This window comes from Zophobas morio, unplaced genomic scaffold, assembly GCF_036711695.1.
Source record: "Zophobas morio isolate AGI-343-1 ecotype UQ-CSIRO unplaced genomic scaffold, CSIRO_AGI_Zmor_V1 ptg000058l, whole genome shotgun sequence".
Taxonomy (NCBI): Eukaryota; Metazoa; Arthropoda; class Insecta; order Coleoptera; family Tenebrionidae; genus Zophobas; species Zophobas morio.
In genome coordinates, this window is record NW_026972163.1 from 1,669,658 (window position 1) to 1,691,255 (window position 21,598).

At 33.0% G+C, this 21,598-nt stretch overlaps 1 protein-coding gene and 1 non-coding gene across 4 annotated transcripts in view; both read left to right on the plus strand.

The window, feature by feature from the left end:
• The first annotated feature begins 379 nt into the window (after positions 1–379).
• LOC135143397 (serine/threonine-protein kinase Genghis Khan) overlaps positions 380–21,598 on the plus strand; it is a 28,674-nt gene continuing 7,455 nt past the window's right edge. The window contains exons 1-26 of one of the 3 annotated variants that reach the window (XM_064075251.1): positions 381–597; positions 1,343–1,581; positions 1,635–1,891; positions 1,945–2,259; positions 2,312–2,366; positions 2,418–2,623; positions 9,354–9,562; positions 9,612–9,883; positions 9,935–10,425; positions 10,476–10,589; positions 10,657–10,806; positions 10,889–11,099; positions 11,149–11,323; positions 11,382–11,485; positions 14,397–14,438; positions 17,405–17,616; positions 17,667–17,868; positions 17,918–18,010; positions 18,066–18,259; positions 19,116–19,637; positions 19,689–19,872; positions 19,924–20,112; positions 20,161–20,346; positions 20,401–20,509; positions 20,570–20,735; positions 20,793–21,023. In XM_064075251.1, coding sequence (XP_063931321.1) covers positions 1,365–1,581; positions 1,635–1,891; positions 1,945–2,259; positions 2,312–2,366; positions 2,418–2,623; positions 9,354–9,562; positions 9,612–9,883; positions 9,935–10,425; positions 10,476–10,589; positions 10,657–10,806; positions 10,889–11,099; positions 11,149–11,323; positions 11,382–11,485; positions 14,397–14,438; positions 17,405–17,616; positions 17,667–17,868; positions 17,918–18,010; positions 18,066–18,259; positions 19,116–19,637; positions 19,689–19,872; positions 19,924–20,112; positions 20,161–20,346; positions 20,401–20,509; positions 20,570–20,735; positions 20,793–21,023 — 5,106 coding nt within the window. In that variant the 5' untranslated portion in view covers positions 381–597; positions 1,343–1,364. Of the gene's footprint in view, positions 598–1,342; positions 1,582–1,634; positions 1,892–1,944; positions 2,260–2,311; positions 2,367–2,417; positions 2,624–9,353; positions 9,563–9,611; positions 9,884–9,934; positions 10,426–10,475; positions 10,590–10,656; positions 10,807–10,888; positions 11,100–11,148; positions 11,324–11,381; positions 11,486–14,396; positions 14,439–17,404; positions 17,617–17,666; positions 17,869–17,917; positions 18,011–18,065; positions 18,260–19,115; positions 19,638–19,688; positions 19,873–19,923; positions 20,113–20,160; positions 20,347–20,400; positions 20,510–20,569; positions 20,736–20,792; positions 21,024–21,598 lie in introns of all 3 variants that reach the window. The other 2 variants (XM_064075253.1, XM_064075252.1) reach the window with 2 other exon arrangements.
• On the plus strand, positions 8,998–9,282 carry LOC135143443 (small nucleolar RNA U85). The gene has a single exon (XR_010282782.1). It is a non-coding gene; the product is annotated as a small nucleolar RNA U85 (small nucleolar RNA).

Below are 21,598 nucleotides of genomic sequence, written 5' to 3' on the forward strand. Positions count from 1 at the left end.
CCCGTGTCATTTTTTTTAAACTTCACACTAAAGACAGCTAAAGATTGATAATTATGTCATCATTACGTGCTTTCTTTTTTTAACAATGGATGGTAAATGTACTCAGTACAACATAAGGTAGAAAATAGGGCCTTGGTGGGCAAATGATGCCTTCTTGTCTGTAAATCTACTAAATATGCTGCTGTTTCCTAATTTGTGTGATTCCCTTAACAATACGTCGATAAACATAACAGATTGCAAAGAAAAAGTAGAAAAATGCAACCTACAGGTGAGTCACACTGACTTTCGGTATGTCACCAAAAGAGGTCTCTGACAAAACGAATGAAAATATTTTGCAATTGATAACGTAAATAAGCACTTTTTGATTGATTTACGGCTATATCAGTCGTTATCATAAGATATACCATGCAGAGTAGTAATTTTATGTATAATTTGTTACTTCCTGTATGTAAAATAATGGGAGGGTACGAGGTGCAACTGCAACACTCATTGGACTCAGTGGGGGAGTTGTAAAAATGGCTACCAAAAGTTATCAATGAAGTGTATTTTAAATGGCCAAATAATGTTGATAATTTACTGCTGATCTATTTGACAAAGGTGAATCATTATTGTTTTGTTATTATAGTGTTTGTTTATGTTCGTTTCGTTATATTTAAACGGAAACTGTGGCAGTTACAGATGATGTTTGTATATAGGTTAAACTTCGTCCTTTCATATCGTCTAATATTAAATATATCCCTTATTTTTGCAAAGAAGCATACAAATGTTGGCGGTTTTCTTAAAAAGGGTTCGCATTGTATGCTGTAATAATTGCAGGAATTTGCATTTACACAAAATGTGGAGAATTATTTGACTGGTTGTTTTTGCCATAGTAAAACTATTTTTAACGGTGATTAACTATACAAGGTTTCAATTTTTAATGAAAATTTATGTTTGCCAATTTTATCGAATTCAATCGCAATTTCCATAATACTTTGTGTACCACCGCACAAGTATCTCAAGTTTTATTTTGTGGTCAGTGATAATTGATAGCTATGGTTTGTGTTGAGGTCTTACTTACTGATTTGGTTTCTTTCAAACATTTTTTCCAAAACCACCGTGGATTTGTAATACTTGTAGGCTGCAATAAGAACATGAAAAAAATGTTGTGTTTTGAAGTAAATTTATCAAGGATGGAGGTCCATCAAAGTGACATTGTCACATAGTATTTGTTAACAGGTAAAATAAATATTATCTTCATCAAAATTCTAGTGTAGGAATGATCGATATTATCTGATGTGTTAATTTCTTTAATAATTCCTTTTTAATCATGTTTGGTACACAATATATATATTTGTTTCAGATGGTACTGCTGCACAAGACAAATGAGTGAAAATAGTGTGGGGGCCATGCCGGGCGTGGCCGGGGCAGGGGAAAGACGCCTTCGACAACTGGAAGCTCTTTTCCTTGGAGGTCCTATAGTGGCCAAGGGACAGAGTTTCAGTATAGAAACTCTTATTGACATTCTCATAGTTCTCTATGACGAGTGTTGTAATTCTAGTTTACGCAAAGAAAAAACTGTTTCAGACTTTATTGAATATGGTAAGCTGTTAACTTAATTGCTTGGACTGGGAGGTATCATTGTTTGTTTGTAGTTAAACCTGTAGCTAATTCTGTAAAGTCTCTGAGATTAACGAGGGATGATTTTGAAATAATTAAAGTTATTGGTAGAGGAGCTTTTGGTGAAGTTTGTGTAGTAAAATTTAGAGGTTCTGAAAAAGTTTTTGCAATGAAAATATTGAACAAGTGGGAAATGTTGAAAAGGGCGGAAACGGCGTGTTTCAAAGAAGAAAGGGATGTGCTGGTTTATGGAGATCGAAGGTGGATTACACATTTACATTATGCATTTCAAGTAAGGCTGCAATGAGTATGATCATTTTTAGTTTGATTTTTATGTCTTTGTAGGATGAATCTAATTTATATTTAGTTATGGATTATTATTGTGGTGGAGATTTGTTAACCTTATTAAGTAAGTTTGAAGATCGTCTTCCTGAAGATATGGCACGTTTTTATATAGCAGAAATGGTTTTGGCCATTGACTCTATACATAAACTTCAATATGTACACAGAGATATTAAACCTGACAATGTATTACTTGATGCAAATGGTCATATTAGACTGGCAGATTTTGGTAGTTGTTTAAGATTGAATGAGGATGGCACAGTACAATCAAATGTAGCTGTGGGTACTCCAGATTATATTTCCCCAGAAATTCTTAGAGTAAGACACCATATTTGTTAAATTAACATATGTTTATATTCATTTTTATTAGGCTATGGAAGATGGGCAAGGTAGATATGGACCTGAGTGTGACTGGTGGTCTTTAGGTACAACAGTACAAAGAGGTGAAAAAACATCCTACTATTTTTTTTTTTTAGGAGTATGCATGTATGAAATGTTATTTGGCGAGACACCTTTTTATGCTGAGAGTTTGGTAGAAACGTATGGAAAAATAATGAATCACAAAAATTGTTTTGATTTTGCTACTGACGTTGACGTATCTGACGCAGCCAAAGATTTAATCAAACAACTAATATGTAGTCAAGAATTTCGGTTAGGGCAAAATGGAATTCAGGATTTTAAGGTAAGAAACTCGTATCACATAGTGTTATAACACTGAAATAACATAACTTTTATTGGAGACAGGTAATACATATTGTATAGTATTAAAAAAACATACATGAAATTAATTTATTCCTCAATTTATTTGAATTATCTTTATCATTCTTGGTTTTAATTAACAATAAGTGTTGAAGAATAATTAAATAAATAACAATAAACAATAAAAATCGTGCCTGATTCAGTTATTTTAATTATAAAGACGAAAATCACCACTTCAATTTCCAGGAACAGTAAAAGTTCATGGAGTCTCACCCTGAAATGCGAATTTTTTAGTCGAAAAAACTACCTAATAACGACAGTTCCGCCTATAATGTTTGTGACGTCATATCGACCTCCAAAACCACAAGCGCTGTAATTGCAATTTGTAATTGACAGCTTTGTTAAACTTCACAATGCCGACTCGTCATGAGTTGGTTGTGATAATAGTTCAAAAAAGTCCATTACTTTACATAATTTTCCTAAAGAGGACAAAGAAAAATACGTCATTCAATACAGTAAAGGGCACGATATTTAAGACGGTTGTTATTCTGTATGGAAAAACAGAAAAGAGTTATTTCTCTCACTTTGTCACGTACTAATAAAATTTCATGGAAAAGAATGAGTCAACTAGCTTTTGCCAACATGAGTTGCTTTATTTAATTAGATGATAAATAGTAATGGTGGACTACAATTTTACTACTGGGGGAATTTGAAATCGTGCGAATTTTTTAGCAATGGCTGAAACAACAGGAACTCTATTGATTGGAAGAATTATTTGTCATCCAGTAATAGTCAGTTTACGTGGCATTGAGTTTTGAGTATTTAGAAGAGAAATTTTTTACACTTTATGTATACTGTTATAACTTGAATTACTGCATTAAAAAAAAAATGTTTCGGAAAACTAGTAAAAATGAGGTACTACCATTAAAAAAATGGTCTGCAGAGTTCAGAGAGTATTACCCTTACCCCCTGAAATATGATCAATATTCAAGTATGTCAGACATTTTATCAAGCATTTATGTAGCCTATTGTAATGTACTGCAAGACATTCATGTACAACATCCATATAAGTTCCAGTGTCATTATGAAATGTGTAAAGAATAATAAAATGTGTTAATTATTTGATGTTTATCTCTGTATTATATTTGAGAGAGAAACGAAATACCAATGTCCATATTTATTTGGAGAAAAAAACCAGTGCATCATATTGTCAAAATTCTAAGATTTTTTGCTGGAATTTTGTGCATTTTTTTCTTCACTATTCCCTTCATTTTGTCATTCATTAATATACTTGGCAGAATTACGAGATACATCACCAAATTCTTGATGGGGATGCGCAAATAAATTTTGGTCAGCATTTTACCATCTATTGTATGACCAAACATATAATGCGAATTCGGCTTCAAGCCCCTATCGACTTTCATTAATTTTTTGATCGGGCTTAATCGCACACCCTTGTAAACTTGTCGCAGTCCAGATGGTTGGGAGGGGATTTATCGAGATGGACCGTAATAATTTTTTTTATAAAAACAAGTTGTTTACAAGCTTTAAGTAGGTAGTTGGTAGTGTAGTGATGGTAGTGAATAAAAATTTGGTATATTTATAGTAAGTGCAAATTCTTTATGTTCGATAATAATTGTACGCAAGTACGGTCCTATACATATTGCCCAAGATAAAGGTCGGGATAAGTAGACAAGTTTACAACGGTAGGCGCTTAAGCCGTCATAAAAATTAGCAAAAGTCAGTAGACGCGTGAGGCATAGTTCGCACAATATTTCTGGTCTGCAATACATGGTAATGCTAAAGTTTAGGTAAAATTTCTCGGTAATTTCGAAGATTACGTGTCCAATAAAATCTTCGCTCGACAGATGACAGACTACAGACATACGGACAGATAAATTGTTCCCTAGTTAAATATGCGAGATTTACTTTTATGGATTGTCTAGTACGTACGGTGATGAGCGCCCAAGCAGTCTCGATTGCGAAATATCTAGAAACGAGCGGTGGCTGTTTAAATCGAGTCGGAATTATTCTGCATAGCTATTCGTGTAGTTTTTCTATTACTGTGAAATAAATTGTTGAATTTTACCCACGCCGATTTTAAACAGCCGTAAATCGTAACAATATTCTTGTATAAACAATTCCAAAAAAATATGAATGCATTGATAAACCACAGGTATAAACTCATAATTTGCACTTTTAGATTGGATTTATCCAGCAAAATTTTGAGATGACATTATCAAACAGATAAAATTTGAACGATTTACCATGCATTTTGCAGGTTTCAAATGTTTACAATTTTTTTTTTGAAAAAATCTGTGGTGTTGAAAGTAGAAAGTCAAGGTGAATTCATAAGCCACAAGTATAAAAGTATGTTGTTTTATAAAATTTAAACAGCATTTACTATGCAAAATTTTGAGATGACGTCATCAAATTGTTGTTGGGGATGATCAGATAAATTTTAGAGTAAGTTTTACTATTTAATCAGTCCAGTAGTGTTTGGAATTGTCTGCTTAATAAAATCGTCAACAAATTGCTGACAGACGGAAACGGGAGACCTATTTTTTCACACTCTAGAGATCATGAAACGTCGAAAAAACATGGAATTAGCCGTTCGCCGGGTTGACCCTATTCAGTTCCTCCCTAACGTAAGCTAGGCAAGCAAAAACATTTACTTTATTTGACATATAAGTGCGGTCTACGTTTTTGTAGCAGAAATTTGTGCGAGTTTTTGTTGCAAAAAGTACGTTTGATACAGTGTAGTTTGTTTCGGGCAAGATTTTTAATTTTAAAAGTTTGTGTCGAGTTTCAGTGTTTTATACCAAATGAGAATGAACCCTCATGGTAATTTTATATGGTGAAACCTTGGATAATGGTCACAGGCAAAACATCTGAACAGTAATTAGTTTTAGGGACATCGTCTTCCCCGTTCGTAGTTTTTTATGGGGTCAAATTTCAATTATGTGCATGATATGAATTAGGGAGACAGTGAACATTTGTTGTACATAAGTAAATTTACTCACGTACGTACACCAACTTTTTATTGACACGCGAGATTTTGTAATAGTTCCAAGTTACCTTATGTTGTTTTTTTTTTTCGTTTTAACACTTGTAAACGTCTACTAAGTAATGTGAATGTCTGACAGTTAATTTCCAAAACGACTGGATTGATTATTTTGAAATTTTAGGTCTGCGTTATTTCAGTACGTTATGTACGGGAGTTTCGCAAAAAAATAATCAAAACATTCTTTATAATGAAGATTACGAAAAAAACGTAATTTTTTAAGTAAAATTGGCAACACTGCACGCACCTAATGCGTGAATTACCTCTGGCTTACTTTCTGATTTCTTAATAACGATGGTGACTAGAATCCACCTTTAATTTTTTTAAGAGGTCATTAAACGTTGTGCATTATTATTAATAAAACAAGCGGTTATTTTTCCTTAATAAATAAACAAAAAAAAAACATTTAACTTGTAAGTAAGCTGGTAATGTCTCCAAATTTTGATCATTTTTTGTAAAAGTTAGTTACCAGTACATGCTAAGATTAAACTGAATTTGGCAGTGACATACCCTCTAAGAAAAGAGAGGGTGGGTAGGCGGGGCTAGTACCTGCTAAGGGAAAACTGATTTTGGCAAATGACGTACCCTCTAAGAAAGAGAGGGTGGGTCGGTGGGGCTAGTAGCTGTTAAGATAAAACTGATTTTGGCAAATGACATACCCTATAAGAAAAAAGAGAGGGTGGGTGGGTGGGGTTAGTACCTGCTAAGAGAAAACTGATTTTGGCAAATGACGTACCCTTTAAGATGTTTAATCAAATTATTATAAGAAAAGACACTTGAGGCTCCAAAGCACTTTCAAATTATTTCCAAACAGGAATACCCAGACCTCAAGATTGTTTGAAATTTTTCAAAACAAAAAGTCGGGATCCCAAAAAATTAACTCAAAAACAGGTCCGGTCAGAATTTTCTAAAAATAGGACACCAAGGTCTCCCAAAATTGTTTTAAATAATTTACAAAAAAAATTATACGCTCCCAAAATAATACACCATGGCTACCCAAGAGTCTCCCTAATTAAAAAAAATAAACCACCAAGACTTTTTCAAATTCGTAAAAAGTAAAACACTTAAAGTTCAAAAGATTTTTTCAAGTTCATCCAGCAACAAAACACCAGATTCATTTAAATTTATCCGAAAATAAAGCACAAGGGGACCTAAAATTAACTGCGAGCATTTTAAACGTAGGGTTTTGAAAACTTTGACAATTTTTGATACGTCAAACATTTTTAACTGCTTATTCGATTTTTGCTGATTTGTATAAAAACAACACAACCATATCTTTCTAACTGAAATGGTAACTAAACATGGTCATTGGCAAGGAAATATGGATCTTGCAATTATGGGGCAGAGCCTAATTGCAAAACCGAGATTTCCTTATACAAATTTTCCATTTTAAACATGTTTTAATTTTCATGTTGTGAAAAGAAGTCTACACATATTAAATAAAAAAATAAATAAATGTATTGCCCAACAGGCTTTATCCATTTATAGGACAATATATAGGTAAAGTAAAATAAGATACAGCTCGAGGATATACAGAATTAAAACAAAAACTAATAATAATAATAATATTAAAACAAAAAGGCAAAATATAAGCCCGCCCACCCGCCCTATTTCTATTGTGATGATTTTTTTATTCGCCGTTAACCAAGCGAAAGGAGCTTAACTGCAAAATACGTATTTCTTTACAAGAAATTAAAAACATGTTTTTGAGTATCGTGTTGTTCAAAGAATACTATGCATATTAAGAAAAAAGACAAAATATAAACCCCGCCCATCCAACCCATATCAATTGTGATTTTTTTTATTCCGAGTAACTTAATACACTTTTAAAATGGTAAATTTTTGTAAGGAAACATGGATTTTGCAATTAGGCTCCGCCCCTAGCTTTGCCAACGAATGAAAACTTCATTACTATTTAGATCAGCGCAGGTATGTGTGGGGCTTAATCTTTGGCTTTCATTTTTTCTTAATATGTACATCGTATTTTTGAATAAGACGATACTCAAAAACATGTCTTACATCGTAATTTCTTGTCGAGAAATAATAAAGATTTTGCAATTAAATTCCGTTCCTTTGGCTCTCGACGATTAAGAAAAAAATCATCACAATTGAGATAGGGCGGGTGGGCGGGGCTAATATTTTACCTTTCTTCTTAATATACGTAGGCGTCTTTTCAGAACAAGAAACTTAAAACATGGTTAAAATAGCACAAGTGCAAAATCTATATTTTCTTATACAAATTTTCCATTTTAAACATGTTTTAAGTGTGTTGTTCTGACAAGAAGTCTATACATATTAAAAAAAAAGGCAAAATGTAAGCCCGCCCACCGATCCTACCACTATTGGGATGATTTTTTTATTCGCCGTGAACCAAGGGGGCGGAGCTTAGCTGCAAAATTCTTATTTCTTTACAAGAAATCACAAACATGTTTTTAATTTCTCGTAGAAAAATGAGGATTTTGCAGTTAACTAAACGTTTTATTACTAGTTATTGTGATAATGAATGTGTTGTTTAGTTGTTAAACGTAGCAAAAGAACCAATTTTAAAATCATTGTAACTCCAATATTTGAGAAGGAATTTTTTTACTATTTGTCCCACTCATCGGGTGATTGTTAAAAGCATAGCGGAGAGTTAATCCGCCATTTTCCAGACACCCGGTATAGTAAGATGCCAACAAACATTTTATGCCGTTATCTCAAAATTTTGCTGATTACTTTTTTATCTGTGGTTCAGTAACATCTATAATTTCAAATGACGTGTACGGGTTGTGGTGAAAAAATAGAATAAAATTTTAAAATTTGTCGTGGAACCTACATATACAACGCACTTTTTGAAATTTTCGTAAGACACTAACATTGATGAATTTGATTACGAACATATTTAAAATATTTAAGGGTGACATTCATTGTAATGTTTTGAATAGATGAGGTATGTTTTTGTTGGAACTTCATCGCAAATTGATAAATAAGTATTGAAATATCCTTTCGATCCCAAAGTAATTTAGGGTTATCTTGGAACCGAAAGTGTACTTATTCCAATACTTACAACTTTATAAAATTGTATTGTTTGAATACGTAAGTTCATTCGCTTAATGATTTTCTCACAGATGTAGATGTTATATAAGTAAAATATATATGTATGTATATTTTCAAATTTAAAATTTAAATCGATTTTATTTGGTTTGATAATACTGGATATTGTTTATTTTTTAATGAGAAGACCGATGAGTTCGAAATGAAAATGCACAAGACGTAATATCTACAACTATGATTATTAGTTTTTAAATTATCTTTGCCTGTGATGATGACTGTAATATGAATCTCAAGATACATTGTTCCGCCTTTGTAATCTTGGTTTCAAATGTTTTATATTTTGAAACTGTAAAGCCAAAGGTACATCAAACTCGAAAAGTAGCATGAGTCCCTCCAAGTAGGTTGATTCTGCTAATCTTTAAAATCATCAAGACGGGTTGATGTGGAGAAGATCCTACACATTAATTATCAAACTGGTGGTACACTTAAAATTTCAAGTGTAATAATGTATCTTTCAGTGATATTTCTTTAGTAATCTGAGGCACAAAAAAGAACATTTAACTTGATTTACATGATTAGCTCAGATTGAAATGATAGTATGTATTTCTCATTGTAGAATCATCCCTGGTTTGAAGGGGTAGACTGGGACGGTATTAGAGATAGTAATGCGCCTTATATTCCCGAAGTTTCAAGTCCCACAGATACATCTAACTTTGATGTAGACGACGCTGATATCCGATTGTCAGACGCTATGCCTCCAACTGCCAATAATGCCTTTACGGGACTTCATTTGCCGTTTGTAGGCTTTACTTTTACGCAAGGAAGGTACTGTCTTATAAGTTGTTGTTATATTTCTCTTAAAATCATTTTACAGTTGTATTTCTGACTTAAGCAATCTTTATACAAATTTAACTAATAACCTAACCGAAAAACAAAACAAGCGCAATAATGGCGAAATTTTAAGTTTAAATTTGACCCAGGAAAAAGATATAGAGAAAAGAATGTCACCAGACGGTACGAGAAAGCTACAGGACGAAATTAATGTGTTAACGAAACGAAACTGCGAACTGGAGTCACAGCTAAAGAGTTTTGAAGCTGGCCATTCAAAAGAGATGTTCATAGATTCTCTAGATGGTGCTGAAAGTGGTACATAACAAGACTAACCCTCTTAGTTAGTGTTTAATGTATATTTTGTAGCACGGGTGAAGGAATTGGAAAAATTGAATCGAATTTTAAAACAAGAAAAAGATGAAGCACAGAAGGAAAAAATGGATCTTTTTGAAAAATTGAAGTTTCAAGATAAAGAACTGAAAGATGCGTTGGCACAAAAGAAATTAGCTATGGCTGAATACACTGAAGTTTCAGACAAGTTGTCAGAATTAAGACAGCAGAAACAAAAGTTCAGTAGACAAGTGCGAGATAAAGAAGAAGAATTAGAAACTGTTATGCAGAAAGTCGATTCTTTAAGAAACGATATAAGGCGAGCGGAAAAATTGAGAAGAGAATTAGAATCTCGAGTCGAAGAAGCTTTGGCTGAAGCTACGAAGGAAAGAAAGTTACGAGAACGTTCCGAGGAGTACTGTCGACAGATGCAAGCGGAATCGGACAGGTTAAGAGTAAGGAGTGAACTAGGCCCCCGAGATCAACAAGATTCGCTAAGGCTTAAGGCTGAGCTGGAAAAATTAGAGGTATAATAAATAAGATATAGTATTTAAAAAAAATAACATTTTTTGTGTAGGTTCAGTATAACGAAAGTTTAACACAACAACAGGCCAGGTATAATTTGGAAATATCATCACTACGGGAACAACTTCACGAGGCAGAATCACATAGAGAACTCCTTGAACGAGAAGTATGATATATTTTATTTGATCGTTTTTATGTTGTTTGTGTTGTTTATTTTTTTTCTGAAAACGTAGGTTCAAAATCTGAAAGAAAAACAAGAAAAACATAGGGTAGAAGCTATTTCCGATTCTGAACAAATGATTGCAGAGTTAAATCGTAGACACGAACGTGATAAACAGATTTTGTTGGAAGATAGTCATAAACTTACATCAAATGTAGAGTTTGTGAGTTTTTTTTTGTTTTATTATTTCCTAATTTTTAAATGTCTTGTTTTTGCAACATATTTTAATTCTTTGATTTCGTTAGCTGACTGAGTCCGTGGAACGTTTGCAATCCGAAAGGGCCACTTTGGAAGCGGAATATGAACAATTGCGCAACAAACAGGAAGCTTTGGGACAGTGGGAATCACAATTAGCAGAGATAATCCAGTGGGTTAGTGACGAAAAAGATGCAAGAGCTTATCTCCAAGCTCTCGCTACTAAAATGACAGAGGAATTAGATTACCTTAAACATGCTGGTAAGTTAGGATTTTGTATATTCAATGTTTTTCTATTCTTTTGACACAGGAGTATCGAATGCTATGGGAGGTACTGACAAAAACTGGAGGAATAGGAGATCTCAGAAACTAGATAAGATGGAATTGCTGAATCTTCAAAGCTCCTTGCAGTCGGAAATACAAGCTAAGCAGGCGATTAATGAAGAACTGAGTAAAACAAGAGAGGCCTTATTAGAAGCTCAAAAGTGAGTTATACTTTCTCGCATAGTTTTAACGTTTATACTCGATTGTATTTTCGTATAGGGAATTGAGAGATTCAAGACAACGAAATGAAGCGTTCGCACTGGATCTCAAAAGGAAAGAAAAACAGGTTAAAGATATGCAAAATCGCCTGGATTCAGATGGATGTAAGTGTTGCACATTAAGTTTCACCGATATTTTGATAATGGTTTTTTGCCAAAAGCATTCTATTTTTTTTATCTCTTATTACTTCAGTTACAAACGTGATGCTTGTTTAACTTTTTTGTTGAAATTGTTTGATTTGTTAGAAAAGTCAAACAGTTTTAGACAACACTGTGGCCACAGAATATTTATTTTCATTGGTGGCTACAGTGTATATTAGCACTCCTAGGCGGGTGGTAATTATGTATGTATGTACAGTCGGTTCGTGGTTGAAACACCTCCCCCTGGTCATTGGGATTACGTCGTGCTTCTGGGGCATACTGTTATTCTTCATGCGTCTCTACAGTTGAAATGAACCTATATGAGTCCTAACGAAACATTAATCTCATAACACGATAAGAACATTTTTTACATATTACAAAAATTCATGCAGTTATGTGTGATGGAATGAGGTGATAAATAGTTGTATATAATGTGTGAAATAAAAAGAAATACTACATTTTTTAACAAATATTTTTAAAACATCTTTACAGAACCATTAAGTTAAAAAAAATCAGCTTCTGGAAGAGAATTTTTTTCCAAGTTATGTAATAGATATTGGTTAGTGACCATTAGACCTGTGTGATGAAGTAAGGATAGTTATAAAAAAATATTAAGAAATGAAATACTACATTTTTAATGCTAATCATACAACGAGTTAATTACGAGTGTTAAGTATGTATTCAACATGTTATGTGGTCACTACATTTAATAACCTGTTGAATTGGTGCCCTCCAATTTTTGGTTTCAAATGTAGCAATAATACGTTTTTTTCTGTCAATTGCTCTCGTCTTGTAGTATAACAATTATTACCAGTATCCGACGGGCTTCACTAGAAGACCCTCAAACAACTCTCCTAAACACGGTCACAAAAGGCTTTGTTTAAAAATCTGCCGTGTACAGACTGAGTTTGGACTGGGTTAAAATTTAAGTGATTGCTCACTGAGAAGAACATGTGATTGTTGTTTATACACTTTTCTGTTGATGTTTTTATTTTTTTTATTTGGTGGTAAAAAACTGTAAGTTCTCCTTTTTGAAAGAAAATAAAAAAAAAGTATAGGCATAAGTGCCTATAAAATAACGAAAAATATGGCATACTCGTAAATACATGTAAATACATATTTATTTAAAAAAATACTCAAAACGCCGAATAATAAGACTATTAATGTGCGCTTCATGTGTCAAAAAAAATGAAAGACGAAGTTCACACGATAACCTGAAAATTGAAAGTCTAAGAAATTTCGGCGGGATGTGTGAAAATATTTTCGTTTGTTTAGAAATGCAACTTATGTTTCTTGTTTTTGAAATAACTTACAATATTATGGTTTAAAATGTTTCTCATAAGAGAACGGATGGAAAATATTCTTGTCTCTCTTTCATTTCTCATCGGATTTCGAGATAGGGTAAAAACATAAATAATATAAAATAACAGTTACAATTATTTTGTCGTTGCGTATATTTTTAATCGCTTAATAACAAATTTTATATTTTTAAATTAGAAAAAAACATTAAAGTGACAGTAAAAATAACAACTTTTGTGGTACACTAATGCAAGATTTGGCATGCGAAGCCAACATAATAAACTTATTAGTTTTTTTTTCATAATTAAGTTTTTTAAAAGACTGATTTACAAAAAAATATCGGAACAAACAATTAAAGCAAAATATGAAAAACGACAGAAAACTGAAAACAACCAAGACGACAAGAAGGTATAAGTAAGAGTGGAATATGTGGTCGGCGTTTTGAGTATAGTAAGGAAGTACTGTAAAAGGGCCCATCCAGCGAATGGCTACTTTCCTGCTTTCTTGACGTTTCATGACCCCTAGAGTACGAAAATGTGGGTCTTCTGTTTCCCTTTGTCTGCTCTCTCTATTTTTCCAAAAATTTGGAAATCCTGTAATGTTATTACTAGTATTCGACTGCACGTATCCAAATTGACACAACGTACGTTTTTTTAAGCTTTGTGTTGGTAACATAAAATTTCCCCATATATCTAGTAATTTTTCTCTGTTGGTGACATCTGTCATATCAAAACTGAATTTTACGGAAGCACCAAGAAAATTAAAAATTTAAAAATCCCCCGCAAAGAAAATGGTTCCCGTTTCAAGTCCGGCGTTAATGAAATTCTTCTAACCACAAATTTTAAAATATTTTGTAAATGGAAAAATGTGCTTAAAGAAACTTTTTTATTATGCACATATCCTTATTTAGTTTACAGGGGTTACAAAAAGTAAAATTTCGCAAAATCAGGTTTTATAATTTTTCGGAAAAGTTGGGCATACTCTACTTCAGGGGCAAGGGAACTTCTGTCTAAATAACCTTACATCAATTAAAAAGATTAAAATATATTTTTTGAAGATTTGAAATATTTGATGTGGTCACCATCCTGAATTATATTTTATAAAACTACGCGCAATTAGAGTCGTACAATGAAATAAGATTTTAATAAATTAGTCGGATGAAACTAATTTTAGAAATGTACTTTTTTATGTTCAAAAAATTAAGTTTAAACAAAAGGAAGTTAATGTTCTCAGTTATGTTCATTAAAGGTAACTAGAGAAAATATTTTCTTTATCTTTAGGATTGGAAAAGCTGTTAGAAAAGTTAAAGGGTCAACGTTTTAGCATTTTTAGTCGTAGAAATATTTTTAGTTACTAGAAAACGATGCACGAAATTTTGTGTCAACAGCAAATCGCTACCTAGAAGTATTGTATGAAACTAAATTAATTCGTAGTTGGTAGTTTTTTTTCTTCGCCGAACAAGCATATTTTCTTCTCTGAAGTTGATTTTTTTGTGGTGTTATTTTTATTTTATAATTATCTTTTTTTTAACTCTATAAAACATGTTCTAAAAGTGATATCCAATTATTACAAGCAGCAAGTGTTGGAATTTCATCTTTCATCAAGCGTCATATTAAGGGTTAGTTTTATAAAACGTTTTGCTAAGGGCCTGTTTGATAACTGTTAAAGGAGCGGATATGCACACGTAACAGTAAGAAATATTATGCTTATAGCGTTTGAAACGGCTAAGTGGATTATTTTACCATCCTAAATGACGGAAGGTATAAAGATTTATTTGAAATTAGAAATTCGTTCTTCCTTGTTCATGATAAGAATATTGATTGACAGGTCCACCTCTGAACGTCGCCATAAAGTATTTTGATCATTTTGTGCCTCAACCAGAGTTTAATACAGTAAATAACAAACAATAGTACTACGCTGAAAATCACAAGTACTGTCTAGTAAAAATTACAGATTTACTACAAACACAATTATATCCGAGCAATATAAAGTCGATTCATTCCAACTAGTGATATTGTGTGCGATACCTGTTTTCTGAGAGCACTTCACAAAGATGGTGAGCTTTGCTGTAATTAAATACAAATTTTTGTAAATTTTCTGATGCATTTACCATAGCTTTTGTCAAATTTAGTTGGAATTAATTTTCCTGTGCTAGAAAAAGATACTAAAAGCACAGTATAAGACTGTTTTGGATTATATAATTGCAGGAGTGCATGATAAATGACGATAGTACTTATATTCGCAAAACCAGTAATCTTTTGTAGCCGTTACTTAAAAAATGTGACGCAGTATCAATGGTGGTGCTAGTAAAATCGATTAGATGGAGTTTCTATAGATCTTCAGGTTATTTCTGTCGTTTCAGTTTTTTTTTCCAACTTTCATCATAAGAGTCTCTCCATTATATTTAGACACTTTTGATCCGAAAATAGATGTTCATCATTAGAGGCGTACGATATAGTAGCAAATGTACAGTTGTGCGAAATCTTCGATGATTTTATTTATGTATTTAAACATTTGCATGGTACTATTTAGATTTCATACGTTATTTAGATACGTAAATATGTTATCGGCTGTTGTCTATTAAGAATTCTTCATATAAGTGAAGCTGTTCCGAATTTATATCCTTAAGGTTTACAGTTTTTTCGTCCATGACTGAACTTCTACTTCTTACTGCAAGCAGTTTAAATCATTTTCGGATTACATTGTTGTCTGTAAAAGCTATCAGCTGGAATTAATGTGTTTGTCTGGACGAAAGAAGCTGATTACATATTGTCTCAAATCAGCCTTTTTCCTGTACTCAAGGATTGTTTCTAATTGATCATCTTCAGTGTAGATCTGCTTATAGAATACTTTTCATTTATGTTATTCATGACTGCATATCACTGGGAAAATTAAAATTTGACATTTCTCAGTTGTTTTCATGGCGTTGAAAATTTTAAATTTAGAACACACTGGGCGTGCGCAGTGAATAGTAACCATTTAAAAAAACTCAAAAGGCGTTTATTTAACTCATATAGGAACTCTATGATTGGGTGATTTAAGTTACACCTCACTGGACATAATCAATAATCACTTTCAAGACTTGAAATAATTACACCTGGGTTTTCTACTCTAATTCTTTGTTAAGCGAACGAATACATTCGGAATTGATTAATAGCCATTCCACCATGCATATAGTACAATAGGCCAAGAAATTTAACAGATTTAATGACGAAATCTCGTGAGTAAAATTTTAACGGGTTTTGAATGAACAAACTCCACAACAGTAATTCATCAGTAAATAAAGTTATCTCTTTATGCTAATAAAAACAATTAAACACGGACGATTTCTTGTAAATGTTTTTAACAAATTAGTAAGTAGTCTTGCAAATGAAATGAACTGAAAAGTATGCAGTCGCGAATGTTTTGGAGTTCAGAGTTTAGTAAATCTTCATCCAAAATTCAGAAGACATGCTTACTTTTAGGTAAACAATGCAATCGTTGTGGTAAGTTCAAATCACTGGTGCAAGACATTTGTTGATTTTACTAATAACTTTACTTTTGTGCACCATAAATCTTTCTTTTAATATAATTACACTTAAACATTACCTTAATATAATGTCATGTTGATTTTGTAACCTGTGTGTATGTTAAAAGTCATTTTGAAAAAGAAGAGTCTAGTAACGCTCACTACCAAAGATTCATTCACATTACCAATTCAGAAAATTTTTTGGGGTACTAAGGGTTTTAATTGTTGTTATAAGTTGAAAGTAAATTTATACGTATATTCGAAAGTAATATAGTGTTGATGGTTTAATGCCTCTCAGGCTATTAACGTTTTTACAATATTTCCTTGAATCTAGAGTACAATTTTATGATGATTTTCATATATTTGATAATAAGAAACACACCAACAGTTAAACTATATGCTTTTACAAACGTCACAATTTTAAGATGATAAAATAAATTCATTAAGGACTGTACACTGTACATTTTTCAAACAACCGCGCTGTATTTTTTGCCGTTGAAAAATAATATTTAAGGAACATGGTATTTAAATAAGAGGCGACTTCCCTTAAGTGTTTGTGAATGCACAAATTTAAATGATTTTGAGAAGTTACGTGATGCTTATCCGCTCTTCCCACTGCGTTGCTTATGATTATCCTTTTTGATTACTGCTTGGAGTGCTAATATCATGTTTCCTGTAATGATTTTTTTGTCTTGCTGCTAATCTCAGTGCGTGTTTTTGATAATTTCCCATATAACAGATAGCATAGGCATTTGCATTACTTAAAGTATTATTAATTACTTGTTGGCGGTTTGCGTTGTTAAATAACAGTGTTCCATTAAAATTTAATTTGTATGCGATGGAATGATTTCTAAAATATTTTAATTCCTCATTTTTCTACAGTTTTTTTAAATTTTATTTTAAAAGACACGTTGGATGTTATTCCATTGTGCTATTATGCTTTTTAATATGGACTGAATTAAATTTTGTACATTTCTTGTTTGAAATATAAATCGTGTATTTATGGCATTAGATTTTATAGCTTTAGCATTTCCCTGTAAAAATTTTTACATCATAATGTGACTTTTTTTATCTAGTTTTGGAAAGACCGTCGTCGCAAATGTCGTACCTTGAACAATTCCTCAAAGAAAACAACTCATTGCAAGTTCAAAGTCAGACTTACGATAATGTACCTGTTCAGTCTCTGTTGTATCAAGGCGGATCTATAGAATCTGAAGAAGGTGATATTGAAGACAATAGAGCTTTAAGTATAACAAGTTCAAAAAGTAACTTGTCTGAATTAAGCATGGTATGAATTCAGCTTGAATACTGATAAAATAATGTGACGTTATGTTACAGCACGATTCTCAGTCTCCCATGAAACATAAAAACCATCAATTTCTCGTGCGTACTTTTTCTAGTCCTACAAAATGCAATCACTGCACATCGTTGATGGTTGGTTTAATGCGTCAGGGTATGGTTTGTGAAATTTGTGGTTTTACGTGTCATACAGCATGCTGTCCACACGTGCCTGCGATATGTCCTTTGCCTTCTGATCAAAGTAAGTTTCAAGTTGCATTAGTTGCACAAAAACTGATCAGTTGCTTTAGCTAAGAGACCACTGGGAATTGATCCTACTCGAGGTATAGGCACTGCTTATGAAGGGTATGTCAAAGTACCTAAACAAGGCGGAGTTAAAAAGGGTAAAGTTTTTTTAGAAAAATTAAAGAGTGGTATTATCATTTTGTTTCGTTTTAGGTTGGGTCAGACAATTTGTTGTTGTTTGTGACTTCAAACTGTTTTTATATGACATATCAGCAGATCGAAATGCCTTACCAAGTGTTCATGTAGCTCAAGTCTTAGATATGAGGGATCCACAATTTAGTGTTTCTAGCGTTAAGGACTCTGATGTTATTCACGCGAACAAGAAGGACATTCCTTGCATTTTTAAGGTGAGTATTTTTTGACGAACTAGTAAATATTTACTCTATTAAATATTAAAAAACATGTTTGTCAAGTGACAATTAGCCGGTTGACAACCTAATAAAAGTGAAATTACTGGTATTCCGTTACAACATAATTTTTTTCCATTTTTTTTTATTGTGCATCGACTTTACGTAATTTGTCGACAATTGTTTCACAGGCGTTGTGGTGTTGATTATAATCTTAATACATAAACCTTTCAAGATCCTTTTTACTTTCCGAGCGCATAAGCGAAGAAAGTATTGTAATCAAGTCCATCAGGCGACTTTTAATAATAATAATTTATTTGCTCAACAGAATCAAACATTCAATAACATGACGAATTTAAATTAGATATGTGTACACTTAAACTAGCGACAAGTACGTGCTACTTTCATGATTTCTCGACGTTTCATGACCCCGAGAGTGCGAAAAAAGTGATTTACCGTTTCCGTCTGTCTGTCGTCTGTGTCAATTTTTATTAGATAAATAATCTCCGAAACTACTAGACCAAATTTGTATGTTACTAATATCATGTAGATAGATGGTAAAACGCTGACCAAGATTTGGCTAATCATCTCCACCAAGAATTTGATGATCATGTCAAAAGATTCTCTATTGAAATTATTTAAATCATTGATTGATTAAATTGTAAAAAAAATCTGCATTTTTTATGACCATTGTTAAATCAAACATAAGAGTGTATTATTAAGCCAAAGGTAGAAATTATTTTTTAAATCCTTAACGTAATTTCAAAATTGGAACAAAAATAGAGGTCTATGTGTACAATTATTGTTTTTTTGTGCTTTAAAAGTTTTAGCCTTAGAAATATTTATTTGTCTCTAGATTACTACTTCGTTAATGGAACCTCCTGGCCCGCGAAACTCAACCCTCATGTTAGCAGATAGTGAAGCCGAAAAGAACAAATGGGTTGTTGCTTTAGCAGAACTCCATCGGATAATGAAAAGGAATAACTTACCGAATACTACCGTTCTTTTAGCGCGCGAATTAATCGATAATTCGTTGACACTGTTACGAAATACCCTCAGTGCTGCTATCATAGATCCCGATCGTATAGTCTTAGGTGCTGAAGAAGGACTCTATTGTGTTGATTTAGATAGAACAGAAATTGCTAGAATCGGCGAAGGCAAAAAGATATTCCAGTTAGAGTACATAAGCGAGGAACACCTTCTGGTTGTTGTTAGTGGCAAACAAAGATATGTCAGATTAGTGCCAATTCGTGCCCTCGATGGTGATGAAACGGAATGGATTAAAGTCGCTGAGAGCAAGGGATGTTCGGTGCTATCAGTAGGACCGTTAGTAAGAGCACCATTGACTTTTTGTTTATGTATAGGAATAAAGAAACAGGTATTTTTTTCATTTAGTCAAGAGTTAAGTGTTTAAGGAGTAGTATTTTAGCAAAATTCTTCCACTGTTATTATATATGAAATAACTAGGACACGAACTAGGCATCACAGAATTCGTGAAATTAACGTTGCGGTACATGTACAATCACTGCAGTTGTTGTCAGACGGACGGTTATGCATAGGATCGCCTTCTAACTTTACAGTGTACAATCTTCAAGTTGAACAACCTTTGTTTTGTACGTGTTATTCAGTTGTTTTTGAATACTTTTTATTTTGCCTGTTTGCAGCTTTATTGAGTTCAGAGAATCCATTACATTCAACTTTGGGTTGTAATGCGGTTGAAGCGTTAAGAGTTATTGAATTGCCACGACATGAGTATCTTCTAGTTTTTGGAACTTTGGCGGCCTACGTAGATCGACATGGTCGAAAGTCGAGAGACAGAGAAATCATGTATCCGGCGGTTCCTACTGCAATATGTTTGTATTTCAGTATTCGGTTATTATATCATAAGTGATTTTTTATAGGTTATAGAGACGGACATCTTATAGTCTACAGTGAAACACACATCGATATTTTTAATTGTGCGACAGGTGAATGGGTTCAAACGGTCAACATTAAAAAAGCTAAACCTCTCAACGACACAGGAGCCCTTTCTTTGTGTATTTTAAATGATTTGACACATTTGTTATATTTGTCTAATATCCATCAGCGTAGGTTTATTTTTATGTTTAACAAATACTTTAGTAAAGAGTAATATTTTTTAGGTGAACTCATCAATTTAGATAATGTCGTAACGTTAGATAGAGAGGGACGAACACTTCAGAGACCCAGGAGAAGATTTTCACTTCGAGAGGGTAACAGGTCACAACGAATGTATGTGTCGTGTATTTTTAAGTAACTGTGTATTTTTATAAGAAATTTATTTGGTTATAGAAATACCGACCGTCGATCAAAGTTAATATCGGCACCAACTAATTTCAATCACATAAGTCATATGGGTCCAGGTGAAGGAATACAAAGACAGAGACTAATTGATCTTTCAACAAATTTAGTTGATAACACGGATCAGTCATCTTACGTTTCACAAGCGCAACCTCGAGTAAGTTCAAATCAATTTCGTGAGGCTGTTTTTTGAATGCAATGTTATCAACATTAGCAACAAGCTAAGATGGCACCTCTTCCACCAAAGCACGGTGAACGTAAACGTTTGGAAATATCAAATCCAACTCCCATTCGGCCACAGTTTCCAGCGTACAATGGTGCAAAGAGAGCGGCACCACCTCGACCAAGAGATCTTCCACCAGCTCTACCTAGACCTTCCGACACATCGCCTTCCCCAGATCCAGCTAGTATCGGAAGTATGTCATCTCTACATGATATGATTAAGGTAATTTTTATTTTAAAACTTATTTTGTTCATCGTCCAATTCTGGTCAAGAAACATTTCGATTTTGACTAGTACGCATCTAATTGGAACAAACCGTCGTGATAGCTTAATTAAAAATAACATATTTATATTTTCCCCCAAAAATCGAAAAAAAAAAAAATAACCAACCGCAGTCGCAATATTATTGGGTGGCATTTGTGACGAGTCAACGACCGATGAGTTTACTTGTTTGTAGTTGTGGTAGTTCCAGGATTACGTGAGGGGAAAGTAAATAAACAAAAGCGATGTCAGTCTTGTTTATTAATATACGAACACCGGATGCAGTACCTTTCACTAAATCGATCCGCTTTATGTTTTGCATTGACAGTCGCTCCACTGTTGTCTACAACCTACAAAACATCACCTAGAAAAAGTCTGATTGATTAAATTTAAATATTCAGGTGTAATTTTTACATCGTTTCCAACTAAGCGAAAATTGCAACACAAGCGACAAAAGATGAAACAAATTCTACAACCGTTCCCGTGTAAGCGTTTGTTGTATTTTTGTACTAACTTTGCTTCGGTTGTTTAACAAAA